The sequence below is a fragment of the Glycine max genome, chromosome 7 (genome assembly GCF_000004515.6).
Source record: "Glycine max cultivar Williams 82 chromosome 7, Glycine_max_v4.0, whole genome shotgun sequence".
Classification (NCBI taxonomy): Eukaryota; Viridiplantae; Streptophyta; class Magnoliopsida; order Fabales; family Fabaceae; genus Glycine; species Glycine max.
The window spans coordinates 43,230,829-43,256,020 of NC_038243.2; the positions used below are offsets into that span (position 1 = coordinate 43,230,829).

Sequence of the window (25,192 nt, forward strand, 5' to 3'; positions counted from 1 at the left end):
TAAACAAAACATGATTAAAAAGAAAAATTTCACTAAACATAACCAGTTAGATTCTCTAATAAAAATTAATTATTAGTAAATGTAATACTTTTATATCATCATTTTCTTATGTTAATACTCAACATATTTTTTGTTTGCTTAATATTCACTTTAAAATTAAAGTTTAAATTATTAAGAGCTTTAGAATAGAATAGAATAGAAATTATTCGACACTTTTAGCTTAGAAACTCCTTTTGAAATTAATAGGTTCATTTTATTGTCTCATATCGATTAGTTTAGGATAAAGGAGAGATAAAAATTGTGGAATTCAGATTTATATACATAAAAAAATGGTCTCATATATTAGATTTAAATATAAATCAACCTAATTAATTTTATCATATTTAATGCTATCATTTTTAAAACATCTTTTATTTAATTCTAATTCTATTTTTAATTACTATTTTTTATTCATGGTAACAAAATATTTTAAAATAATTTTACTTTTTACTTGAGATAAAGAAAATTAAATAATGTCAACTATTTTTTTAATTAATATAAGAGTTTAACACTAGAGGGTAATGTATATAATTTAATTTAAAATTTATTTCAGTTAAGGTTAATTTTTTTTTTCAAATTTCTTTTATAAAAATTAAACTCCTTCCTTAATTTTTAAAGATTTTTTCTTCAAACACGTTTGACCTTTTCTTTTTTCTGTAGAAGAAAAGTATTACAAAAATGAACCAAACAGTAATGTAGAAAAAAGAATTGAAGAAGCAAAATTTACAAAATCTACACTTTTAATTAAGAGGTAGTTAATTGATAGAACTGCACATGAAAATGAAAAGATAAATAAGTATAAAAATGATAGGACGTGCAAAGAGTAATACTAGCTATATTGTATTTTGATACATATTTCGGGTATCTGCTCTTTTTTTCCCCTCTAGTCTTCTATTCTACCAACCACTGAACTACAACTTTGATTCTGGAAATTCACTCAATCATGATTAGGGGGAAATCAACGACATATGATTGTTTCGTACATGTTCTACATCAATGCCACATAAGACAATTAGTTCTTATCTTCCAACCAGAAATTACCAAGGGAGCTAGCAAAGCACTAAAATTAAGAAACGTCTTTTAAGGTGCCATGGATGTAACACTTATGTCTCTTCCCTGTTCCCTGTGTCCCCATATAATAAATATATAATGCATATGATATATATTCTCTCCTTGCCTAATTCCTAATCGTAAAAATCTTTCAACTTATTTGTGTTTTTTAAGAAATATAATAATTTAATTAATTGTATTAAATATGTTATTTATTTATATTTTTATTTATAAATTACTTTTTATTTTTTTATACACTTAATTATTTCTTATTAATAGTTAAAAAAATATATATATCTAAAAATTAAAATCTTATAATTTAAAAAAAAATTAAAAAGATATTATAATTAGAGATGAAGAAAATATAATACACACAAAATCCGAATCTAAGATTACAATTATTACCAAGTAATTTAGCTAGCTGGCAACCAAAAATATCTTTGGTTTGAAATGTCAATCTTGAAATCAAGCATGCCAAATATTCTCATGTATTAATTTTCCATGTAAACCTTGAGAGTTGAGATTACGCATATCAAATGTTCTAACAGACTATTAGCTGTATGTATGAGGCTCATCGCATTCACGTACCACACCAACTATATAACGTGCAGGAAACTCCAACTCATTTGTTTTTACACCTTTCTGGCTCCATTGGCTTTCCCCAAAGTCCATATCCATCTATATATATTTGCACAATTGTTCAACTATCCTTATCTCTCTCTCTCTCTCTCTCACCACTAAGTTTATTAGTATTATTATCACTAGCTACCTGCTATCAAAGCATCACAAATGGCTTCTACAGACAAGCCTGGCGGCGACCCTGAATACAGAACATCTTCAACTCCAGCTCCTGCTGGTGTTGATTACTTTAAATTTGATGTCATCCTAAGGTTTCTATTGTTTGCAGCATCACTGGTAGCTGTTGTGGTGATCGTCACTGCTAATCAAACAGAGGTTATTCGTGTTCCACAGCCTGTGCCATGGCCAGCCAAGTTCAGATACTCACCAGCCTTTGTGTAAGTTGGATATATAGTTAATCAAGTTTTTAGCATATTTATTATGACTGAGACTATCATATAGATAAGTTAAGAAAAACAATAAAAAATTATGATGAATTAAGTTTTGGTCTTTAGTTAAAAATAGCTTATACAACAAAAACGGAAACAAAGTCATATCTTATTAGGTAAAGTTGGCTATATGGATTCCATGTTAAAAACCAAAGCTTATATATAAACTAATTAATGTATACAAGTTCTCCCATTTAGTTTTTCCAAAATCTGATTTTAAGTTATGTATAAATTAATTTTAACTTGGGAAAAAAGCTTAATTCACCGTGCTTTCTTCTTTTCTTCTCTTAGTAGTGGTTACTAAGAAGTTTATCAAGAAACATACCTTTTTCTTTAAGCAAAAAGGTGAAGAAAGTATTTTGCTATATGCCTCTTTACTGTGGTTATTTGCAGCATGTGACATCAAATGACAACTTTCTTGTCATGAAGAATCAATTATAAAAATCGACTTGTATTAAGCTTACACCAACCTTTACTAATGTGATCGAAAAATTTTCCTTAGTTTATGAGACTTTATAACTAGGGATATAGGAGTATCCACTATCCAACTTTGCGCTCATGCCTTCAGCAAGTGAAATTACTAGACACAAATTAAGGATACTCGTACCTTAATTAGTTGTATACGAGACAAAAAGATAGATAGCTAGGTTCCAATATTAATGTTTCAGTGATTAAATGTTTCAAATTCAAAGGAAGAAGCCAACGCTATCGATCTATGACTTGCTTCCCATGTGAAGGGTTTTGCTTCCTGAGTTTCTGTTTCTTTTATTTTATTTCCAAGAAGTATGGTAAGAAGCTAGATAAAACCCTCTCATAGTTTTTCCCATATATATGAATCTTGGGGTTTTATCTAAGACTACGTGCTTAAAGGATGCCAGAGCCATTTTTCAGAACATTAGTTGATTTTCTTTTGTAGTATTAAATATATTAATATGAAACGGTTCCTGAGGACTTGTAGGTTTTTTTTCCTTGATTCTTTATATATATATATATATATATATATATAGAATTTATAGATTTAAAGTCTTCCATCTACATACAATACAACTAGTATTAATTTATTTATTAAAATGCCTTATTCTCACCAATATCTTTTTTTGTCAAACAAGTCTTCTCAATATTACTTGTTATTGCCCACTTGCAAATTGACATGTAATGTGATATGCACGCAGTTATTTTGTAGCTGCATTGTCCGTTACTGGCCTCTACAGTATCATTACAACACTTGCATCACTCTTTGCCAGTAACAAGCCAGCCCTCAAAACCAAGTTGCTCCTCTACTTTATCTTATGGGATGCGGTAATTAATCCAATAAATCATTCTTTTTCACCATGCTATTCATCTTCTCTTCTCAAACTAACTTGCTTTAATTTATATATATCAAAGCACAACAAATGAATACATTACCGTGACTCTTTTGCAGCTGATATTGGGGATAATAGCCTCAGCAACAGGCACAGCTGGGGGTGTAGCATATTTGGGTTTGAAGGGAAACAGACACGTGGTGGGTTGGAATAAAATTTGCCATGTTTACGACAAGTTCTGTAGGCATGTTGGTGCCTCCATAGCAGTGGCTTTGTTTGGAAGCGTTGTGACAGTCTTGCTCATTTGGCTTTCAGCTTACAGCATTCATAGCCGAGTCCCCAAGTAGATGGAAGGAACATGGATCATGCATTCTGCATATTTATGCATACATCTTCATTTATTGTTTATAAAGTTAGTGTGCTCAGTAATTGTTAAGAGTGTGTAGATGACTTAATGTGTTGCTTCAGTTGTGTTGACTGTTTTTTGTAAATCAGTGTTTTCCCCTCCAAGGACCTAATTTGTACTATTTTACAAGACATTTGTGCCATAAATTGAAATTTGTAATTATATATGTTCCCACAAAAATAATATTGAATACCATGTTATTGATGCATTAAAGTCATTGGAATTGGAAGCCAATGCCGCAATTACTAAGGATTAATCCTTGTCAACCACAAAATGAGCATTTGCTGCAACGAATAAAACACTACTAATTCTGTTTATCATCTAATACTTTGAAAGGATACTTCCTAAAATCTAATAACCAAGAGTGAAGAGAAAATGTTAACATTGGATATAGGCGATGCCTTAGCATTTGAAATGACAGGTTTTGGGGTCAGTTGTCACTATGAGCTTGAGAATCATTCACATGAAAGGTCTAATTTCCAGTATGTGTATACAACAACAAAACTCCTAAATCTGCCTCCTAACAAGTAAAATTACCAATTACCAAAACCTTCAAGGCTTATTTTCATTTTATGAGGTGCTGTCATATATCAAGTTATAAAGCCTCAGTTATATACAACGAGATATGGAGTTCAAATATACCACGAAAAGAAGATAACGAACATTATGAACTTATTATTGTCTTATCTTTGATGACAAACTATACATGTTACCGCAGAATTTTACAAACAATAACTATACACATACTAATTCAGATAGATATCAATACTTTAGTTTATCTCCGTATAGCTATTCCAATCTCTGGGTAATCTGGCAGGACCAAGGTGTTGATGGACGACCAACCACAGAGATCTGAACACGTAAAACCTCATGAACAGTACCTCGGCGAAGCACTCCCAAAACATGCTCATCATCTTCTGTTGCCAAATCTGCCAAAGAAACCCACCGAGAATGTGACTCATCCCTCATGCGGAAGCCATAGTACCATCTACCAACTTTCCACCACTTGATGCAGACACGCCGATCGGAGATCTCATGAGTCCGAAGGGCTTCTACAAGATTATCACCCTGCCAATGAAGACAGTTACATATCAAATACATGCCACACTCTGGTTTAGTTCTTCAAAAGGTTTCATATGCTTTCCATCATCAAGGCTGAAGACTTCAGTATTAAATAGACTTAATTGTTAAGTGTCTAACAGAGAATGAGAAAACCAATTTAGATCAACCACGTTGACAGACACCTACACAATTTGATCCACTTGTTTACCTACTTAAGTGCCCAAAACGAAGTCCACATAATTACGAGGCAGACATCTATTCAATTAAATATTCGATGCACTGCATGATCTTGTAGAACAATTTCTATGTAAGAGCCTTCTTGGGAAGAGCAAAAAAAAGAAGCGGGAAAATCTGAAAATATATATTACAGACCATGGTTCACCTTTATCCTTTTTATTTCTCTAAGGAAGGCTCAACGAATAAAGGATAGAAATGAAGTTCTAAGGAAAAGAAAACAGGTAAAAGATGAAAAGACACCACTTATTTCTAAAGGTTTTAAATATGCAAACTTGGGAACAAAGCAATGAATGCCAAAGACTAGGTACTGTTAGATGGCATGCTATCTTATTTTCAAGACACATGAAAAGCACACACGCAAACAACAACTGATTTTGAGCATGTGTCACATGGATTTTTTTTCTAGTCATTGTTTTTAAGTTTACCATGATATTATTACCCTATATAAAACTGATCAAAATATATTTTATTTGATTGACCAAAGATTATGAATAATTATGAGAAAGTTGAAGCATTAAGGAAACAAGTAACTGAACTTTCTTAATTAATGTGGTGAAACAAACAAGCAAAAGAAATTCAGCACAAATGGTTAGATGAGATAAACTTGAATAAACTCAATTGCATGCAATCAAACAGCTGTTCGGATTTCACAGTTGGCAAATGTCAAACTATATTTAATCATGTTTTCTAATTGCAACCTTGCAGCAAATGAAAGTAGCATATATACCAATGCCAATATGCCAAAGACAGTTTGATAAACTCATGCATAGTAATTATCCAAATTATCACCAAGCGACACCAAGTTAACCAATGATGAAGCAATTACCTTTTGAAAGGAACCAAAAATATGTGGGATCTCAACAAAAAAAGTTTATCTAGTTAAACTGTAAATAAAACAAGGAAAATGCTAACTAGCTCCCTATGGGCATTGGTTAAGGAATCAAAAGTGGAAAGTTTTTTTATTGGGATGCACTCCCCCATGATTTCCAATGCAATGTAATTTTCATAAAAACTTTCTATTTATCAATTCCTTAATCAATGCTCTAAGGGCAATAATTAGTAAGACTCATGAACAAATCAAAATAGGGTGTCAAAGAATGAGAATACCGGAATCCCAAGGGTTGTGAGGCAATAGTGTAGCCCAACCAAGTTAATCAGCACATTCATTTGAGGGTTGAACAAGAACCTCTGCACGTCTTCAAACCCAAACATGGTACCAATCAAGGTGTCAACAGCTTTCAGATAGTCACCAACCTCAAGTGACTCAGAACGAGAACAAGCTTCCAGAAACTTCACGACAGACCTTGCTCTAAGTCCCAATTCCACTTGCCTCTCCAAGTACAATTTCCTCCACTTCTGTAACCCAATTTTCCAAACAAGCAACAATTACTGTACTATACATCCAACCAGCAATACATGAGCACCATATAACCATAATTTAATACAGTTTAATTTCCATTCAGCGACAGTATAAGGGGTTTTACATTCTTAACCAATTAGAAATTATGCAAGGGATGACTTATAAGGTAATTAATGCAAATGTTAATCAAATTACCATCCGTGGCAATTTCTAATTCGTTGACAGTATACTTTTTTTTTTTTACCTTGCTTGTGTATGTACTATTTAGTATTTACTCAATTTAATAACAGGGGACCAAGTTCTTTCCTACAAAGGTTAAAAAAAATTGAATATTAAAGAAAAAAGAATTTAGGGCTTAGACGATGATTACCCAGAGTCCCAATTCAGAAACCAATAAAGAAAAGTACAAAACTTTGTATAAACAAGGTTGAAAAACAAATAGGGTGTTCCTCCAATAGAGGAGAATCAGTGGAGGATACCTTGAAATTGGGAGAATGAGTGGAAGAAGAAGGGAAATGGAAGGAAGAGAGTAAGGGCCATCTGTTTCTGACAAGAGACTCCCAAATGCAATCTGAGAAGCAGAGTTCCCTCCAGAACCTCGAACAACAACCTAAGGCACACAAATCCCGCACCTTTTTGCACCAAATTGAGAACAACACAAAAGGGTCAATAAAAAATCAACGCTTTTCTATGTAAGGTAAAATGAAATTCGTGATCACAATACAATTTTAAGAGGGTTTCCAACCAAATTCGAACCTGAAGCAGCGAAGCAATTTTGAGGGCAACATCTTCAGGAAGGGAACTGAGGATGGAGACAGAATCCGCTTTTCCTTTCTGCATTTGCAATTTGCAAATGAAAGGATCAGTGTTGTGCTTTTAGTTGTATTTGGCGATTTCAGTGTAAATTTAATGGTACGATGAAAGGAAAAAAAAAAAAAAAAAAGGAATGTGGTCCTTTTTATCCAATTTCAACTAACTTCTATTACATGGCGCGAGTGAATCCACGACTACTCTAATCTAAATCATTCTGCTGACTGAGTTTTTCTCTAGAAAATGAAAATTAATTAAGGACTTTGCTACTATCTTTCTTAAATTCGTTCAGGAAAATGCCGTGTGATCGCAAAAGTGGTATTAATTTGTGGTGTTTACGTAACGAAATTGATTTGTTTAATCTTTAATTGCAAATATCTCTAACTATCCTCCTTAAGTTGGGGGTTTATTTTTTAGTGTCATTTGAATGTTTCTTAAATTTAGTATATCATTATTATTTTATTTATTGTTACTTGCATGTATTACCTTTTTCATGAAGTTTAAGGGTTAATGCAAATAAATTAAAGAATATTTAATAGATTACTATTATATTTGAACTAAAATATCTTCATTTAATACCTTAATTTTTTATGTTGCACCATTACCTATGAGATATTAATTAAAAATATAATTGAAAAAAAACATCAACTATTTAAGATAAAAGAAATAAGCCTAAAACATCTACAGTCATGAAAAGGAGGTATTAATAATTATAGTTTAAAATTAATTTATCTATTGGTTTTTATAATTATTTAGAGTATAATTTAAACTCACACTATCATCCATTTATTAATTAAACAAGTTTATTAACTTTTACAATATTTAAGAATGATACCCGACATGATGATTTTTAATTAGTTGACAATATAAAAAAGTTATACTCAAAATAAGTAAATATTAAACTTACTTTTATTCAATTTAGTTATTATTGTAAATAAACCGCAAATTAATGAATGTGTAAAGTGTATTCTTCAATTTTAAAGTAATATAAAGATAAAGATGTGGTGTCTGATCAAGCTTTAGATTGAAATTTGATTTATTCTTCTATACAATCTCATAATTTGATTTAATTTATAAAGTTTATAAATTGTGAATATTAGTTTTGTTGAAAACTAAGCCGTGAATCAAATCAAATAAGAAAATATTACAACACCCATGATTTTTGTTATGTCAAATAAGAAGCGTGGAGGAACATCTATCTTCTATTCTGGTCATCCCGTGTGATGGAGTGGAGTGTTGGTCTCTACTCTCTACCTCTTATCTCAACAATTTTTTAGTTGAAAGTTTTGTTTTTCTTTTATAGCACTAAATTAAATATAGTTTCTACAAGAATAGATAATAAATGCCTACTCTCAAGAAAACATACATTGGACATGTAATAGGTAAACAGAAGAATATGTAGAGATGGGCGTGATTGCGTGAAGCACTACATTAGTACTCCCAAGTGAACTGGAAGGTGATGTCAAATAAAGCATGCCTTTCTTGGCCTTTGGCTAAGATTGAAGTGTATATTTTATCACTTTCTTCAATATCTGATATCTAAATCATTGACCTAAATTGTAACAAAAAAAGTTATTGACCTAAATGATATTAAATTAAGTTTTATTTGGAGGAAGAGTTATAAGTTACTATATTAGCTTGCTACTGGGCTTTGAGTGTCGTCCGGTAGGCTATTGCTTCCGGTACCATATTTTTGTCTTTTGGAATTATCAACCCGGAATATAAAAAAGATTCTAGAAAGAGTGTAGGAAGTAACGGAAGTACAGGAAACAACAACTGTCATGTATTGTACTTTTGTGGGGGCATAGCACACCCCCCAAGACCATTCTATTTATACTTTTTTTTATCAGCAACAAAAATTCATTAAAAGCACAAGAAGTGCTGGAAGAGAATTACACAATATTAAAGAAATTAATTTCTGTAATATATATATATATATATATATATATATATATATATATATATATATATATATATATAATTACATTACAAAACTAGCTTATGTAATGTTAAAACATAACTACGTTACAAAACTAGTTTTAGTAAGATTTGTGAAAAAGTGAGAGAGAATAGAAGTATTTTAGGATTAAAAAAAGTGGAAGTGTGAAGAGAGAGAAAAAAAGAGAGGTGTAAATAGCATAGGCCTCCCCCTAGTATTGTGAAGTTTTGGATTCATTTTATATTTTATTATTGAAACTTTGAAGTGTATGCTACTTAGATATTAAAAAAGAGAAAAAGAAAAAGAAGTGTATGCTACTCAGTACAGGACTTTGGGTTATAGAAATTTTCCAGACAGATTTTGAAAATATCAAGCTATGCATAAATCAAAGAAAGTTGTACCACTATAGGAATTTTGACTTAATTAATTAAACCAGAATTCTGGCTGAGGATTAATGTCTGTTAAGTTTCATAGTTATCATATTAGAGGTCATTGTCAAAGCTTTGAAGATGATCAAGAGGAACACGCCAACAAGGTTTGGTTCAATAGAGATGGAGATGGACGGAAAGGGAAGAGAAATGCTACGTTATTTGGTTCATAGGAAAAAGAAGGGAAAATATAGATAATAATAGTATATTATTATTCCCTATAAATACTAATAGGATGGATATGAAAAAGATAAAATGAAATTTTAGATCTGCAGAGTAAATATTCATTTTTCTCTCATCTTCAAATTCTTCCAATACTGAAAGGGATACAAAAGGAAAGGAGAGTTTTGGTTCATTCATTATTCTCAGCACCAAACATTGCAAAAGAAGGTTAAATTTTTCGATTACATGCAAACATGTTTATATGATAGTTACCAGAAAGGTGTTTTAGCCTGGCATGTTATTAGGAACAACTTCGTTGCAGGATTGCAGCAGATTGTTCTTAAAATCAAGCTAAATTTCTAAAGATTGAACAATACCAAGGTACTCTTACACAATTTTTCCACAACAATTATTACAATTTAGGAGAAAAATGAGAGAAGAGAGCAAGAGTAGTGTGGCATAAGATGTTAAATGTAATGGAAAGAGATAAAGAAAATAAAAAGTTATAAAAATGTGTTTTAAGATTTTGTTGTTAGTATAATATTACTCATCGTTTTATACAAAAACAAATGTATGTGTAAGGAAAGCTAAGAAACTAGTGTAACATTTTTTATCCATAAACCAGTGTAGCATTAAGTATATACTAGTATTAGATATGTTCTATCCTTATTGTCTTCATTATAAAAAAGAAAAGAAAAAAGTATACATATATAAAAGGAAATTCCCAAAATATTTCAATTAACTCCATGCATGCTCACATGCTATATTTTCCTTCCCTCAAAATCAACATAGAACACAAGGAATCTCTTCAATAAATGCGTTACAGGCCTCAGAGCTGCAAATATACAACAAATTTAGAGTGATATATGAAATGAAAAGTACCTAACGACCAAGAACCCCAGGAGGTAATGTTCTCTAATTCATTCATGAGCAAGAAAGGGAAGGGCCCATTTGTTCACTGCGTGTACCTTTGACACCTGTAAATTAGTGTCAGAGACATCGACAAAAGGTGATGACCTTAGCCTATTCGATGCAACATGCATGCAGAGAGTGAGAATAACAATTTGTCAATTTCTATTTTCTGGGGCTTAGAACAAGGCATCCCTAGAGTCCCAGTGGTAATAAGAAATGCCCAAACTATACTTTCTTTGAAGCCTGTTATGCAGACAGTGATGGCACAAAAAGGACTATATATGGTTTCTAGAAAAATACCGTCAAATTTAGTAGCATTAATCACTTCACGCAACTAGTTAATATTCTCCAAACTCCAATATTGCTAAAATTTCTTAAACTTTAATGCTTTGAACAAACAACTCTTCTGATCATTTTTATTTTAAAAAAGTTAAATATGTCAGCTTGTCTTTAATGTTGAAAAGATTTTGGCCACAAGTTTCAACTAAAAGGCATAAAATACAATCTATATCAACATAAAAACTAATAAACAACTATGGACTCGTTTTTATCACTGGATGAGATCATGTAACGCTCTATATGTGCACGAATAGGTTACATATCACAAAACATTTGATCCCCATCAAATTTTAAGCTGCTATAACTTCTGTGTTTTTCTTTAGTTTGACAAGAAAATATTTAGATGCCGAAGAGTCCCAGAACTCGGTATGCGTTAATTAGGGAGTTTAGGGGAATACGTAGAAGAGAGTTAACAAGTTAATGGAGGCAAGGATCACCAGCCGAGTTGATATCGCATTTCGTCCCAAAATCTTAAGAAACACTAAAGTATATGAGTTACATTTTTTATATATCTTTCATTGAGCCTTTTTCAAATTAATGTGAGGCTAATTAGTCACTTGATTTTTCAACATTTTCCCCTTTGTGCAAGTCTCTCCGCATTGCTATGTTCTGCAATGGGGGACCATCTAGAAAAGTTAACGAGCTAATGACAAAAATTACAAAGACAAACAACACTATATATGTCTCTACTCAAAACCTTTAAATTAACATCATGTGTATAAGTCATATCTCTTATATATCTTTCATTACTCTTTCCCAACTAATATGAAACTAATCACACTTTGCTTTTGATTTGATAGTAATATTGATAGGATCGTCAATAAATTTAAAATAATTAAATATAACTGTGTAGAGAAGTAAATTTATGCTATAGAGAGATATTGTCTGTTAATATCATTCTATTCGAGACTTAATATACACAAAACCCTTAGCAAATTATAATTTATAATATAAATATAAAATTATGTACCAAAATTAATTAACTCCCACGCACCGGAAAAAGATTAACAGAACTCACCAAATCTCGTGGAGTATATAAAAATATTAAGTTCATTCTTTGATAGCAGCCAAACAACAACTTAAACATAGGTGTTTGTAGCTTCCCAATCATGATATATATTAGTACTTCGTACAATTTTGATTCCATGCAACAACTCAGAGCTAACGAAATTTTCTTACTTTTGGAAAATGTTGTTGTCTAATCTATCTCATGATATATATGTATAACATAATTGAAGGAGACAATTTAATATGTCTAGGGTCAATTTAAGCTCACCTATCTTAACAACCTTGTTTTGTTGTAGCTGTCCTTTATACTTCAACGTGTCAATTCCTTTGCCCAGAAGATATATAGTGGGTTACTATAATGTGAAGCAATCACGCTCTTACTTGCCCAGATTTTTTATGATTTTATCCAATGAATGAGCGTGGCTGAGAAAACTGTCGATATATCCTATGGCCTCGCCGCGCACCTCACAATTGTTTTTCAATAGGTGGATCCCTCAACTGCTGTTATCAAGAGCTTCTTTACGAATCTTCATAATATTTCACTTGATTGTTTATGTCTTTTTATCATTTAGTTTAATTTTGATGTTGTTAGTTATATACAAAATTTTACGTTATTATTTAATCACACGTTAGTCATATTATTTAAAAAACAATATACCAGAACAATATTATTACAATACAAATATTGTTTTTTTCTTTTACATAATTTTGAGAACCCGACAATGTCCCAATTTTAGCACAAACAAAAGGTACAAACAAAACCGAAGAGTGTAATAAAGTACGCATTTATCACTAATGACTAAGAACCAAACTAGCACATAATGTACGATAGAAGCCAACTGTCTCCTTTGACAATAAGATGCTTGTTAAATAAATCAACGAAACTTAATTAGGGGTAACAGTTTTAGTATTTTTTTTTATATATTGGTGTTTTTAGTATTTAATTATTATACTTTAATTAAAATTAGAGTTTTATCTCTTTAATGCTACACTTTATCCACATAAATTTTGTGGAAAGCTATCTATATTGCTATGTTCCAATTTTCGAATTAAGTTGTGTTCACCTGCAATATGAATGAGCAACTTTTCTAAACAAAAATGCAAAGAAAAGCGAGGCAAAGTAAATATGAAATAGCCGAGGAAGCCATCAGCAAGTAAAGTTGGTTGGTTTAGTTTCAAGTGCATATAGGACCCACCCTACCATTCAATCAACTCAACCAAACATATTTTTATAAAAAGATACTTACTAGTATTTGAAATGTTCAAATATATTTTTCCTATTTTTGCATGTTAAAATTAAATAAAAACATCACCATGATGTAGTTGATCAGCATTTCTCAATAAATAATTAAGTATGCCCACGGCACGTGTCTTTGATTGTTCTCTCTATATTTTTCCATGGAAGTTTCCTTAGTGGATACAAACCCAGTGCTGCAAAAATCCGAAACTGACTTGTATGTACAAGACGCTACAACATTGTATTTTTAGAGTAACAGGCATACAGTAGCAGATCCACCCCACTACCCCCCACACTATTATTTTATCTTTCTAGTTTCCAAGACATTATTTTGTGTACATTATTCTTTGAATCTGGGATACCCCAAACTCCTAGAATTGTAACTGTTTTCAACCTTGATCTTACTCAACATCATATCTACACTCCAAAAGAGATAAAAGAATAAACCCACTTCTGAAAACATAGCAGCAACAAGAAGAACAAAGGAACTTCACAAGTGGAGGGGAAAAGCTAATCATATTTTACTGTTATTTTTTTTTCTTTTTCTGTTGTGCATGTCTGATTGATATAAGCTCATTTTCTTTGACTGCATTGCAACTTGTGGGGTGACACCAAATCATTGCACTTCACTTTTGTCTGGAAAAGTTAAAAGTTAGGATCTTTTGAATTAACATTTGCACATTCCTTTGGCTAAAACTTAAAACCCCCCTTTCAGCTTTTTGAGATTGGCGGGGGGCAAACTGTTACTAGGGCTTGATTCTGATTAGCTGTGGTGTTTGAATTGCAAGAAAATGAGGGAAAATGTGGTCTTGGCAAGTTAAGGAATGTGAGGAGGAGGAGGAGGAGGAGGTGGAAAAAGAAGAAGAAAAGAAGGGTTTGAGTAAATGAGTATTTTGAGACATGGGTTGTGTGTTTGGGAAAGAAGCATCAAAGAGGAAAGAGGAAGTGGAATTTGCAAGAGCAGAAGAGGGTGTGGTTCAGAACGGTGGGAATGTGAAGGAGGGTGGAGAAGAGGAGAAGAGCAAGCGCCCCAAAGGGGAGAGAAGGCGATCTTCGAAGCTGAAGCCGAATCCGAGGTTGAGCAATCCACCTAACCATGTACATGGTGAGCAAGTAGCTGCAGGGTGGCCCTCTTGGCTCTCCAAGGTTGCTGGGGAAGCTATTAATGGATTGGTCCCTAGAAGAGCTGACACTTTTGAGAAGCTTAATAAGGTAAGGAAGTTAATGACTTCTTTGCTATAGTTGCCAATTTAAGTATGAGGAACATGGTTACCTTGATTTCAAGTTTGAATAACTTATTGCTTATGTTGTTCTGTTTCAAATGTACGCAACATCTTAAATTAGTAATATGAAATTAAGGCATCGTGATTTGGGGTTTTCTATTATCTTGGGAAGTTATTAATTGAAAACCCCTCCATTGAAATGTCTACTTCCATTCTATTCATGTAAAGTTAACAAAAAATTGGTCTCTAACTGGCTTGGCTTCTGGACTATTTTTCAATCAGGTTGGACAAGGTACATATAGCAATGTTTACAAAGCCAAGGATACTTTGACAGGGAAAATTGTTGCCCTAAAGAAGGTCCGATTTGACAACTTAGAGCCTGAGAGTGTGAAATTCATGGCTAGAGAGATTCTTATTCTGCGCCATCTGGATCATCCCAATGTTGTCAAACTTGAAGGTTTGGTGACTTCAAGGATGTCATGCAGTTTGTACCTTGTCTTTGAATACATGGATCATGATTTGGCTGGACTTGCTACAAGCCCCACAATTAAGTTCACAGAGTCTCAGGTTTTTACATATATACCTTGCTTAGTGTAAAATCTAGCACTAGACTTGGTTGAAATTTATGATTCAAAAAGCATCTCGTGTTTCTGGATTTGGAACTTCTTTTCTTGATTATAGCTGGGTATTTTAGGTTAAATGTTACATGCATCAGCTACTTTCTGGATTGGAACACTGTCACAACCGGCATGTGCTGCATCGTGATATAAAGGGGTCAAATCTTCTCATTGACAGTGAAGGAATTCTTAGGATTGCTGATTTTGGATTAGCTTCCTTCTTTGATCCTAATCACAAACGCCCTATGACCAGCAGGGTGGTTACTTTATGGTATCGACCTCCAGAACTTCTCCTTGGAGCCACTGACTATGGTGTAGGAGTGGACCTCTGGAGTGCTGGCTGCATTCTTGCTGAATTGTTGGCTGGCAAGCCTATTATGCCCGGTCGAACCGAGGTAATCTCTAAATGATTAATTTCATTTTATAATTTCTCTACGGGCATCTTTCAAGTTTCAAGAGCATAAAATATATCCACTTTACTTGTCCGTGGTGCAAGATTTTGTTGCTCGTGTTAAAAGGTTTTTGCTTCTGATTTGGTTGATATATATCCACTGTGCTTCATAGGTGGAGCAGCTTCATAAGATATTTAAGCTTTGTGGTTCTCCTTCTGATGAATATTGGAAGAAATCAAAGTTGCCACATGCTACCATTTTTAAGCCCCGACTATCATACAAACGGTGCATAGCAGAGACATTTAAGAATTTCCCAGCATCATCCCTGCCACTAATTGAGACCCTTCTCGCAATTGACCCAGCTGAACGTCAAACTGCTGCAGCTGCTTTGCATAGTGAAGTAAGATAATAATTTAATCACTAAATTAATCATGTAAAATTACTTATTTCTGCTATTTTTAAATATACAAATAGAATTGCTACATCTACTTGACAGTTCCCTTCTTGTCATGTTTTATTTCTTAAATAGAATAAGTAATTCACTGCCAACAAAATGAGTGTGGTGGTAAGCAAGCCACATTTTGAGGTTAGGTTGAAATTTGAAGTCCTGGAGAAGGCAATTGCTGGGAGGCCCCCTTAGTCATTAAGTGTTTGATTTGTTAGTCTCAACAGCAATGCCCAAGGAGATACCTTGGACAAAGACCAAAAATACAATTACTTATTCCCTTAATTTTCTATCCCCAATTTTTCATCACATATTAGCAAGGACCATCTTAAGATAGTTAGATGACTTTTCTTCCTCTTTTCCCCTTTATTGATGTCGATTAACCAAGTAGGAGGCTGCTTATGCCTTCATAAGTGTGTTTCTGTCGTAATTATGTAACTCATACATGCATCTTTACTTTTAGTTTGTTTGTACTGTATACCAGCAAAGTGTTGACTCTATTGCTATCGAATACAATCCTCTATTCTTTTAATTAAGTTCTGGATTGCCAGGACTTTGTCACAGTGTCACTTATCAAGAAATAAATCCTGAACATGAGTTAAAATAAAATTACTTAAATTGAGCCTGTTGGTGGATGAAATGAACTACTGAACTTCACTTGAATTTGTTTTTTCCTTTGATTGTTTTTACTCTATATTTTAAGAGAGATGGGATTGCTTGTCACTCATGGGAAATGGCAGAGATAGCTATATTATGTTGGTGGTTGTATTTAGTTTTAAGTATGATGAATTATGCTTGAACTCCTTAGTGTTCCAACAATTTAATATATGAATCCAAGTTTAATGTTAATTGCTTCTCTTTTGCAGTTCTTTACATCAAAACCTTATGCCTGTGAACCCTCTAGCCTTCCAAAATATCCTCCCAGCAAGGAGATGGATACAAAGCTACGGGATGAAGAAGCTAGAAGGTGGATAACTTAAATTGCTTTTGACACCTGAACTATAGTTTTATCAATATATTTAAATACTGAAGATCGATTTTTTCTGCACTTCTAAATGAAAGTCTCAATTATCTTAAGAATTCTTATTTGCATAAAAATTTGACATTTTGCCTTTCGATTGACTTCTTTTCTCTTTTCCTTTCTTTTTCTATATTTGATAGAAGAAGTTGTGAGGCATGTATGTAACTTGAATAAATTTATTTAGTTATCCCTCTTCTTGGGAACTTTCTCTTATTCTCTACCTCTCAATGATACTGGAGGAGCAGAAAAAATTTCTGAAAGAAAATACTAAAGATCCACACATTTCAATACTTTAGTTTTAATGTTTCATTTCTGTAGATCGAGAGCTGCAGGCAAAGCTAATGCTGCTGGTGTCAAGAAATCACGTCCACGAGATCGAAGTGGAAGGGGAATTCCAGTTCCAGATTCAAATGCTGAGATGCAAGCAAATATTGATGTATGTCAGATAAGCACCTTATTTCTTTGTGCTAATACTTATGTCTTGGTGAATACTTGATTCCTCTTATTGATAAAAGTGATTGCAGAAAACTTAGATCTGCATTAGGTATATATGTTCCCAGTTAACTGTAAAATAAAGCTTTTTTTCAGTTTTCATAAAGTGACATTGATATATATATATATATATATATATATATATACATGGGGTTGGTTCATATCTCAGCTTACTTTTATGTCTTAATCTTGTAGTAATGGTTGCTTAACTCTTATTACAGAGATGGCGACTGGTAACACATGCAAATGCTAAGAGCAAGAGCGAGAAGTTTCCTCCTCCTCATGAAGATGGAACTCTAGGCTATCCTTTGGGTTCTTCACATCACATGGATCCAATTTTCGATCCACCTGATGTTCCATTTAGTTCCACAAACTTGTCATATCCTAAAACAAATTTCCAGACCTGGTCTGGCCCATTGGTGGAAACTAGTGTGGATGCACCAAGGAGAAAGAAGAACATGGCAGGGAATGGGCACAGACAATCAAAGAAGGACTCTTATAGATAGAATGTGTCAGAGTATTAGAAAATAATTAAAGAATTGCTATATAACACCAATTATTTTTCACAAGCATTGGTGAAGCTACAAAAATGCTGCTGATTTCTTTCTCAATGATCAAAGGTTTATTCTCTATCTTGTATAACAATCACCCATAATTTTCCTCCCTTCAACCTCTGCTTTAATCATGGGAATTGTGTAGAATTTTACAGAAATTTCCATTAGGCTTTTTGATTATTTTTTAAGCTTTGAAATATCATGTCTTGTTCATTATTCAACTTCTAGTCGGTTATCTTTATCAATTGCAAGCCTTGTTGCAGCTGGGATATGGGAATAAATAAATGAATAATGAAATGGTTCCTGAACTGATTGCCATGGTGTGTGACATTTTCCTCAGAATGCTTGGGAATGAAACACAGATATAGATCTAGGTTTTTCTTTTAGAATTTCTTTTCACTAAACTATCAAATGAGGTTGGGTCTTGTATAACAAATCTGTACGGTTCTTTCTTTTCACTAAGATATCCATGTCTCGAAGATTAGCTTTGATTTGGCTTCATTAAATATGTAGGGCAAGTAAAAATTCATTGCACTCGTTCTTAAATAAATAGTATTTCTTAACATTTCTTGGTAGGTAGAATGAGGAGAAAAATGTAAACGTGACGGTCCCTAATGTTTTACTACTCTAAATATTTAATTTTAACTTTAACCAAAAACTAAAAGTAAAAAGTTGAGATTTGTGTAAGAACTTGTGCAAAATAGGAATAAAAATCTGATTGAAAGTTCTGGACAGGCCAGCTGGATTGTGTTGGCGGTTTGTATATCTAGCTTTAGAGGTTTGCCTCACCAAAAAGTAAATGATCACTTTAAATTCATCACAATTTGCAAGATATCAATAGTAATTCGTACTCTTAATTTATCTGTATTTTTAAAGAGTTTCTTATTCAAATTTTTCTGAAAACTTTTTATTTACATAGTAAAAAAACAAAGTGATTTCTCTTCTAACACCAAGTATTCCTTAATTTGGTGGCATTTGGTTGATAAGCTTCTAGCTCTTGCATGGTTTTATAGTTTAGAATGTTGAGTTGAGCATGGTCTTCCCTACTTCTAATCATGTCCTGTTTTGTTTTGAATAAAATTAAGCTACAACATGGCCAGTAAGAAAAGAATAGCATTGATACATACCTGGATTTTGTGAGGATTTAATAAAATGTTTGTGTAAACATTATTTCCGTTATTGATAACGTGGCCTCATCACGTTAAGAATAGCATGTCTTTTGCACTTGTGCTGTATATGGGAAACTAAACTGGATACAAATGAAAAACAAAGCAAAGCTATGAAAGAATTAAAATATATAAGCACACAATAGAGTGCTAGATACAAATATAAGGAGATGTGACAGAAGTTGCTTCGCAGGTTACTTTCCACTTTCGTCTGATATTCCCTGAAGTCAAAAATGATCTCAGAAAAACAAACAGAACCCCCATATATCCGCAGCACCGTCCTTCTAATTCAGATGATGGTTATCCAAATTTCCAATTACCTTTGGAAACGGTTTTCGTCAGATTCTTCCCACCAAGTCATCATCACATCACACCATACAGCTAAAGGCCACGCTTGAATGAAAGCAAACATGATCAAAGAAGCAAACATGAGTACATGACTGTTAAAAATCAGCAAAACTAAGCACTCAACACCCCATCAGCCAGAAAAATTATATTTCTTGTTTGATTTTTAAAGGAAATGGGATTATCAATGTCAAGATGGATTCGTAAGGCTTTTAAGCAAAGTTATCAACATAGTTGGAAACCAACAACAGTAACAAGATGGTCATGTGATTAATAGAAAAAGAAAAATAGCTAATGTACTAATCTAAGCTTTCTTACTTCCGTAACCATACATTTGCTTACTGCAAACACCATCTACCTTCTCTAGCTTTCTCTCTATCCATTTCTTGTCCATAGATAGTTTCTAATTTTAGAATGTTGAGTTTTCAGATGAATACCTGTCCAAAGATGCTTCAAACATGTATCATTCGCAAGCAACTGTGGTAGCGAAACTGCTGAGGCAGATTGCAAATGCTTGAAATGCTGAGATAGGGTACCGGTAATCCATTGTAAACAAGTCCTTCCCAACTTTTCCAAATTGGAGGATGACCTCATCCTCTTGTGGTCCAGCATGTCCATTTTCTGGTGAAACAGCCAGCTGAAAGTTTTTAACCGAAGCAATTGTCACTCGCCCATGAAAGTTTAAGCACCAACACTCCAGCTGCTCATGCCACCTGGCAGCCTTGTTTCTCAACACTAGCACATCATCTTTTTTATTTCTCTGGTCTCCAGATATGGAGTTTTCCAGACTAGTTGAGTTTGTCTGAAAAAATGGGAATGAAGTATCTATGTTACTAACAGAAAAATCAGTCTGTGAAGGGGCTACGGCTACCCCTCCCGGTTCAATAGCAGAAGCAGGAATGGTATCCATGACACAATGCATTCTCCTTGGCCCCCTGCTTGCCATAGATATATGATAAGTATTGTTTAGTTTGTATATATGAAAAATGCACAATAAGCTAATTTGCTTTCAGCAGAAACATCCGCAACTCAAGGAAATTATAGATGACTAACATAGTAGAATTGGAACAACAACTTTACCTGGAGCCTAGTACATTCAGTTCATATGAGATGTGAGCAACTGGATAGTTGCCTGTAGGGACCCTAGGTGAAACTTGTTTTGGATTCACCAGCTTAGTGAAGCAACTTTTTGTCATCTTTGCCCCAACATGAGGCAGCGGGATATCGTAGATTGTAAACTTGGTTCCCAAAAAATTTGATCTTATCAAATGTGAAGATAAAGGCGGTTAGTCTTTGCACTAAGAAACAAGAAAACAATAATATAATCTGATTAAGAGTGGACCTCAATTTCCCAACATAGGCATTGCTTTCTCTGGACATATCATCTGCATCTAGGGAGATAATATAATCTATGCAGGTAGGGCGTCTGAACTTGCGTGCAGCAAGAAGGAACTTCCCATCATCAGCTATTAGTGCTGCAATTAACAGTAACACAAACATAGTATTAGCCTCAAAAAGAAAAACAAATATAAGCTCAAATATTAACACTAAGTACTAACCACTAGATAAACTGAGAAACAGATAATATGTCTGTGTGGCACTGTTGCGCCTAATGAAGCACTGAAGTAGATGTTCCCTCGGGCCAGGCTGCAAAAATGCATTTACCAATTTAAAGCAGTGCATAGGGTAGGTAATAAATTAATAACAATGTAACATGAAATGAAATTAAACAAAGCTGCAATCTAGTAATTAAAATTGATTGAATTTGAATGGAGAGCATAGTGCAAAGTAGAAGAAACCTGTTTGAGAGAGATGGGGAAGGTTATGTTGGAAGAGAGTTGAGGTGGCTTGACAATCTCCTTGACAATGAGCCTCCAGGTGCGACACACTCCGCCACAAGCCACCACGCTCCTCCGCGACGGCCACGTGGCCTCCGACGACTCAATTCGGAGGAGGACCTCTCTGAGAAGCTCGCGAGGCATATTGGCCCGCCAACTCTGCTCCATGGTTGTTCCTCTTGCACAAAGACTCCAACTTCAATCATGGGTATTTATTGTTTGACCGTTGATTCAGCGTTTTTCCACCAAAATATCTTCTCTTCGGAGAAAACTGATTCTTTTTTGGTTTGCTTGTTTGACAAGAGAGGGTCACCAGGTAGGCAGTTATTGTTAGTTAAACTGTTAAAGAGAGAGAAGAAATACAAAAAATGGACACTGTAGGAAATGTAATCAATTGACTAGATAGGATCACAGGAACCAGAATACACAAGATTTGGATGGAGTTTGTTTTAGGTTAATTTCAAATTAAATTAATTTTGAAACATTTATTATGAATTAATACCATAAACATATTTTAAGAGGAGGACTTTTATCACTAGTAACGGTCTTGTTGATATATACATGTGATATATAATTATTTTTAGTAAAATTTACATCTGAAATATATATAGAGAGAGTGAGATAAATATTTTTATAGTTGATATGTAATATTTACAAAGAATAAAATATTTTTATTTCTAAAAGTAAGATATTTTATGCACTTAAAAGTTGTGAAATTAGTATCTCTTGAGATATAGAGATATCATTAAAATAGGTTTTACCTCTTTCAAGAAAATTCTTTACATAAGCACAATCAAATCGAACTTATATCAACATATTTAAGAAACTTAACTATTTATCCTGTAATTAATGTTGGCACAATTGTTCTCAGTAACTTCAATTTTAAAGACACTTATAATACAATATTTTTTAAGTTATTTTGGTTTCCCACATATATTCTTTTTTGGATGTAATTTTCTCCAAGACACTCATACACAATTAAGTATTAAATATAAGCTTTTCTCTCAACATAGATTCAAAAAGGTTCACCTATGCTTTTGAAAACAAACTCACACTAAAACTTTGCTTTAAAAAAAACCCTTATACTTAAATCAACACACATTGGTTATATAACCAAGTTTTTGGTTGATTCTTTCCCTTGGCCGAGCATTAGAATTTTCATTTATCTTAAAAGTCTGTCTCCAAATGTTTGACTCGGGTATATATAATCAAATTGTCAAACCGATGGCCTTAGTAGCTTAATAATTTTTAGTTGATCAAGCATAAACTTATGGGAAGCTAAAGAATGCTAGTGTTTTTTTTATCATTAGATAAAAATTTATCTAATTTCATTAGTCATATTTTAGATGAGATTTCACGTAATAAGATCAATTCTTTATAAAAATATTTTTTTATTAAACTTTAATTATTTTTTAATTAAATTACCGTAAGGTTAATATATATATATATATATATATATATATATATATATATATATATATATATATATATATATATATATATATATATATATATATATTTGTCCTCGTAATAGTAAAAAAGAACATCGAAACTATCACGGGGTCGTTATCCAAATGGGTTGGCAGAAGTTGAATTATTGGTCCCATCTTACTCTTAGGGTACCTACCACAATTCAGACTTTAATTAGAAGTTGGTGGAGATCATCCTTGCCCACCTCACTGATACGCAAAAACAATGGCTTTCAGCGAAGAAGCGTTTAGACCCAATTCTATATATTAACCACATTGATAATTATGCTGCATAAATATAAGTATATACTTAGGGTCCCCAACTTATTTCTCTTCCATCAACTGAGAGCATCTTAACATTAAACTTCTGTTCAAGTTATGCTAATATGTAACCATCATACGTGTTATGCCGTTTTATCATATTTTTCAAGGGAAAAAAAATCATATCGGCAAAAATAATTCTCCTATAGGTTTAGTGTAAGAATAAAAAAAAAAACTAAAATAAATTTCCATGCCGTGCTAGAAAAAAAAGGTTTGAATCCCTCTTGTAAGTGTGTCTACATTTAATTTCTGACAATGTCTCAAGCATAATTGTTTTCAAAGAAAAAAACTCGTAGAAAACCAAAAAAAAATTAGTGTAAATAATTTGACAATATTAACCGATATCAATTACAAAGTATCTCAAGTATTTCTTTTAAAATAGTTGATATGAAAGTAAATAATTTTTTTTATGTATAACAATTTGTAAGTGAATGATAATATAACAAAAATTACATTATGAATGCATTATAATTAAATTCTAATTTATATAAGGAGTCTTATAATTTTTTTTAAAAAATTATTTACAAAACAAGTTAAATTTTAAAGGTCGTGCGTCTATAATTTAAAAAAAAAAAAAAATCTGGCAACTGAATGGACAAATGTATGTGTGTTGAAAAACAATTATTTCAAATGGATATGTCTTGAAAAACAAATACAATGAGGGTTGTATTTCTAAGTAGTGTTTAATTTGAGAAAGAAACATCGCATTCACTAAACTATTTCTAAGTTGTATTTCTAAATTGTTTTGGATTATCTTAAGTTTAATCAAAACATGCACTTAATATAAAAGGTTTCTTTACATTTACTTTTTTGTTTTGGTTGAGAATTTGCTTACATCAATTATTTAGTTGGATTTTCATTTTTCAGGCCTACTAGTGTTTATCGTTAGCCAGGCTCTGTCCTTAACTGGTCTAAGCCCAATATTTGGGCGAAAATTGATGGGCTAGCTATACTGCTAGGTGCACCCAGTATTATTGTTAGTACACTCAATATTAACTACGAAAAGACATAAATATCCTTTTTAAAAATTTAAACATATAGAAAAAAAAGAAAAAACATTGACCAAAATAAAGAATCATTTAAACAAGTATTCATGGTTGTGATATTTTCTTCTTTTTATTTATTTTTTTCTTGATTTACCTGCACTTTTTTCTCCTCTTCTCTCCTTCCCTTATTGTTCACCAGCACTGCGGTCTCCACCTACGCCGACGACAAGCCCTCATCGTCTCCGACCAACAAATATTAAACATTAAAGTATTGAAAAACAAAAAATTCCTCATCTTCTTCTCGCACCCTCTGTGCTTCGGTGCGGACAACACGGTGCCAAAATTTCTAGGGAAAAGGGAAAAACAAAAATTAATTGGCTGTTGTTGAAAATCGCAGTAGTGGCATCACAGTGCAATTGCTTCTGGGTTTAGGGTAAAGGGGCAAACTTGGAAAGGCAAAAAAAAAAATAGAAAAAAACACTCGCACAGTACAAAAGAAGTTTTGCTTTGGCATGTCCACAAACATACATGCGCTAAATCTTTAGGTGTAACAAGAGCAATTGAATTCACTTTGGATACCAAGAAACACATTGAGATGGCTTTAAACATAGGTTTGGAAAGAGACCGAGTTATGATTTCTTTAACAAGAAGAAGAATGTATTGCGTATCATTTTAACTAGTAAAAACTGATTTTTTAAGTTGTAGGTTATAATATTTTGATTTCATTTAAGCTTGATATAGCAGTTAAGAATTTCCATACTAAGATTGTGAAAGGTTCATTCACGATGCTTCAATCACCTTTGTTAAAAGTAAAAGTTAAAACGAAGAACACGCCAAGTTCCTTCAGCAGCAAGGGAACTTAATGACGTTGAACCCGGAATATGGTCAAAAGGTCGTAACTTTTAACAATTTTGTTTTTTGATTCAAGAATTTTACCCCACGTGTTTCCTTAAACTTACAATC

The 25,192-nt window shown here is 32.8% G+C and overlaps 4 protein-coding genes across 5 annotated transcripts; 2 read left to right on the top strand and 2 right to left on the bottom strand.

Moving 5' to 3' along the window:
- The first annotated feature begins 1,804 nt into the window (after positions 1 to 1,804).
- On the top strand, positions 1,805 to 3,910 carry LOC100499706 (CASP-like protein 7). The gene is given in 3 exon segments (NM_001251733.2): positions 1,805 to 2,105; positions 3,329 to 3,455; positions 3,580 to 3,910. Coding segments are annotated over 3 exon segments (582 nt in total). The 5' UTR covers positions 1,805 to 1,878; the 3' UTR covers positions 3,808 to 3,910.
- Positions 3,911 to 4,411: 501 nt separating this feature from the next.
- Positions 4,412 to 7,376, bottom strand: LOC100793622 (uncharacterized). Its single transcript, NM_001252818.2, is given in 4 exon segments — positions 4,412 to 4,934; positions 6,273 to 6,521; positions 7,005 to 7,157; positions 7,282 to 7,376. Coding segments are annotated over 4 exon segments (765 nt in total). The 5' UTR covers positions 7,366 to 7,376; the 3' UTR covers positions 4,412 to 4,655.
- Positions 7,377 to 13,548: 6,172 nt separating this feature from the next.
- LOC100814207 (probable serine/threonine-protein kinase At1g54610) lies at positions 13,549 to 18,349 on the top strand. Its single transcript, XM_003528605.5, has 7 exons — positions 13,549 to 14,572; positions 14,866 to 15,150; positions 15,278 to 15,595; positions 15,765 to 15,992; positions 16,904 to 17,004; positions 17,377 to 17,494; positions 17,772 to 18,349. The coding sequence occupies exons 1-7, from the start codon at positions 14,261 to 14,263 to the stop codon at positions 18,054 to 18,056; spliced, it is 1,647 nt and encodes a 548-aa protein (XP_003528653.1). The 5' UTR covers positions 13,549 to 14,260; the 3' UTR covers positions 18,057 to 18,349.
- An 898-nt stretch (positions 18,350 to 19,247) lies between these two features.
- On the bottom strand, positions 19,248 to 21,858 carry LOC100794141 (tubby-like F-box protein 3). Of its 2 annotated transcripts, none has more exons than XM_006583978.4 (6): positions 21,415 to 21,858; positions 21,175 to 21,262; positions 20,958 to 21,090; positions 20,696 to 20,875; positions 20,053 to 20,550; positions 19,248 to 19,651 (listed from the first exon to the last, which is right to left on the bottom strand). In XM_006583978.4, exons 1-5 carry the CDS (start codon positions 21,619 to 21,621, stop codon positions 20,079 to 20,081), a joined length of 1,080 nt encoding a protein of 359 aa, XP_006584041.1. In that variant the 5' UTR covers positions 21,622 to 21,858; the 3' UTR covers positions 19,248 to 19,651; positions 20,053 to 20,078. The 2 variants fall into 2 exon arrangements, with proteins under 2 accessions (XP_006584041.1, XP_003529593.1); XM_003529545.5 differs by having other exon boundaries at positions 19,248 to 19,663; positions 21,415 to 21,853.
- Between the last annotated feature and the right edge of the window lie 3,334 nt (positions 21,859 to 25,192).

Excerpts from the sequence above, each read along its gene's own strand:
- LOC100814207 (XM_003528605.5), top strand. The coding sequence starts at position 14,261 with ATGGGTTGTGTGTTTGGGAAAGAAGCATCAAAGAGGAAAGAGGAAGTG. Across the intron at positions 14,573-14,865 it reads CTTTTGAGAAGCTTAATAAG|GTTGGACAAGGTACATATAG; the intron begins GTAAGGAAGTTA and ends TTTTTCAATCAG. Across the intron at positions 15,151-15,277 it reads TTAAGTTCACAGAGTCTCAG|GTTAAATGTTACATGCATCA; the intron begins GTTTTTACATAT and ends TGGGTATTTTAG.
- LOC100794141 (XM_006583978.4), bottom strand. The coding sequence starts at position 21,621 with ATGGAGCAGAGTTGGCGGGCCAATATGCCTCGCGAGCTTCTCAGAGAG. Across the intron at positions 21,263-21,414 it reads TCCCCATCTCTCTCAAACAG|CCTGGCCCGAGGGAACATCT; the intron begins GTTTCTTCTACT and ends GCATTTTTGCAG. Across the intron at positions 20,876-20,957 it reads GCCTATGTTGGGAAATTGAG|ATCAAATTTTTTGGGAACCA; the intron begins GTCCACTCTTAA and ends ACATTTGATAAG.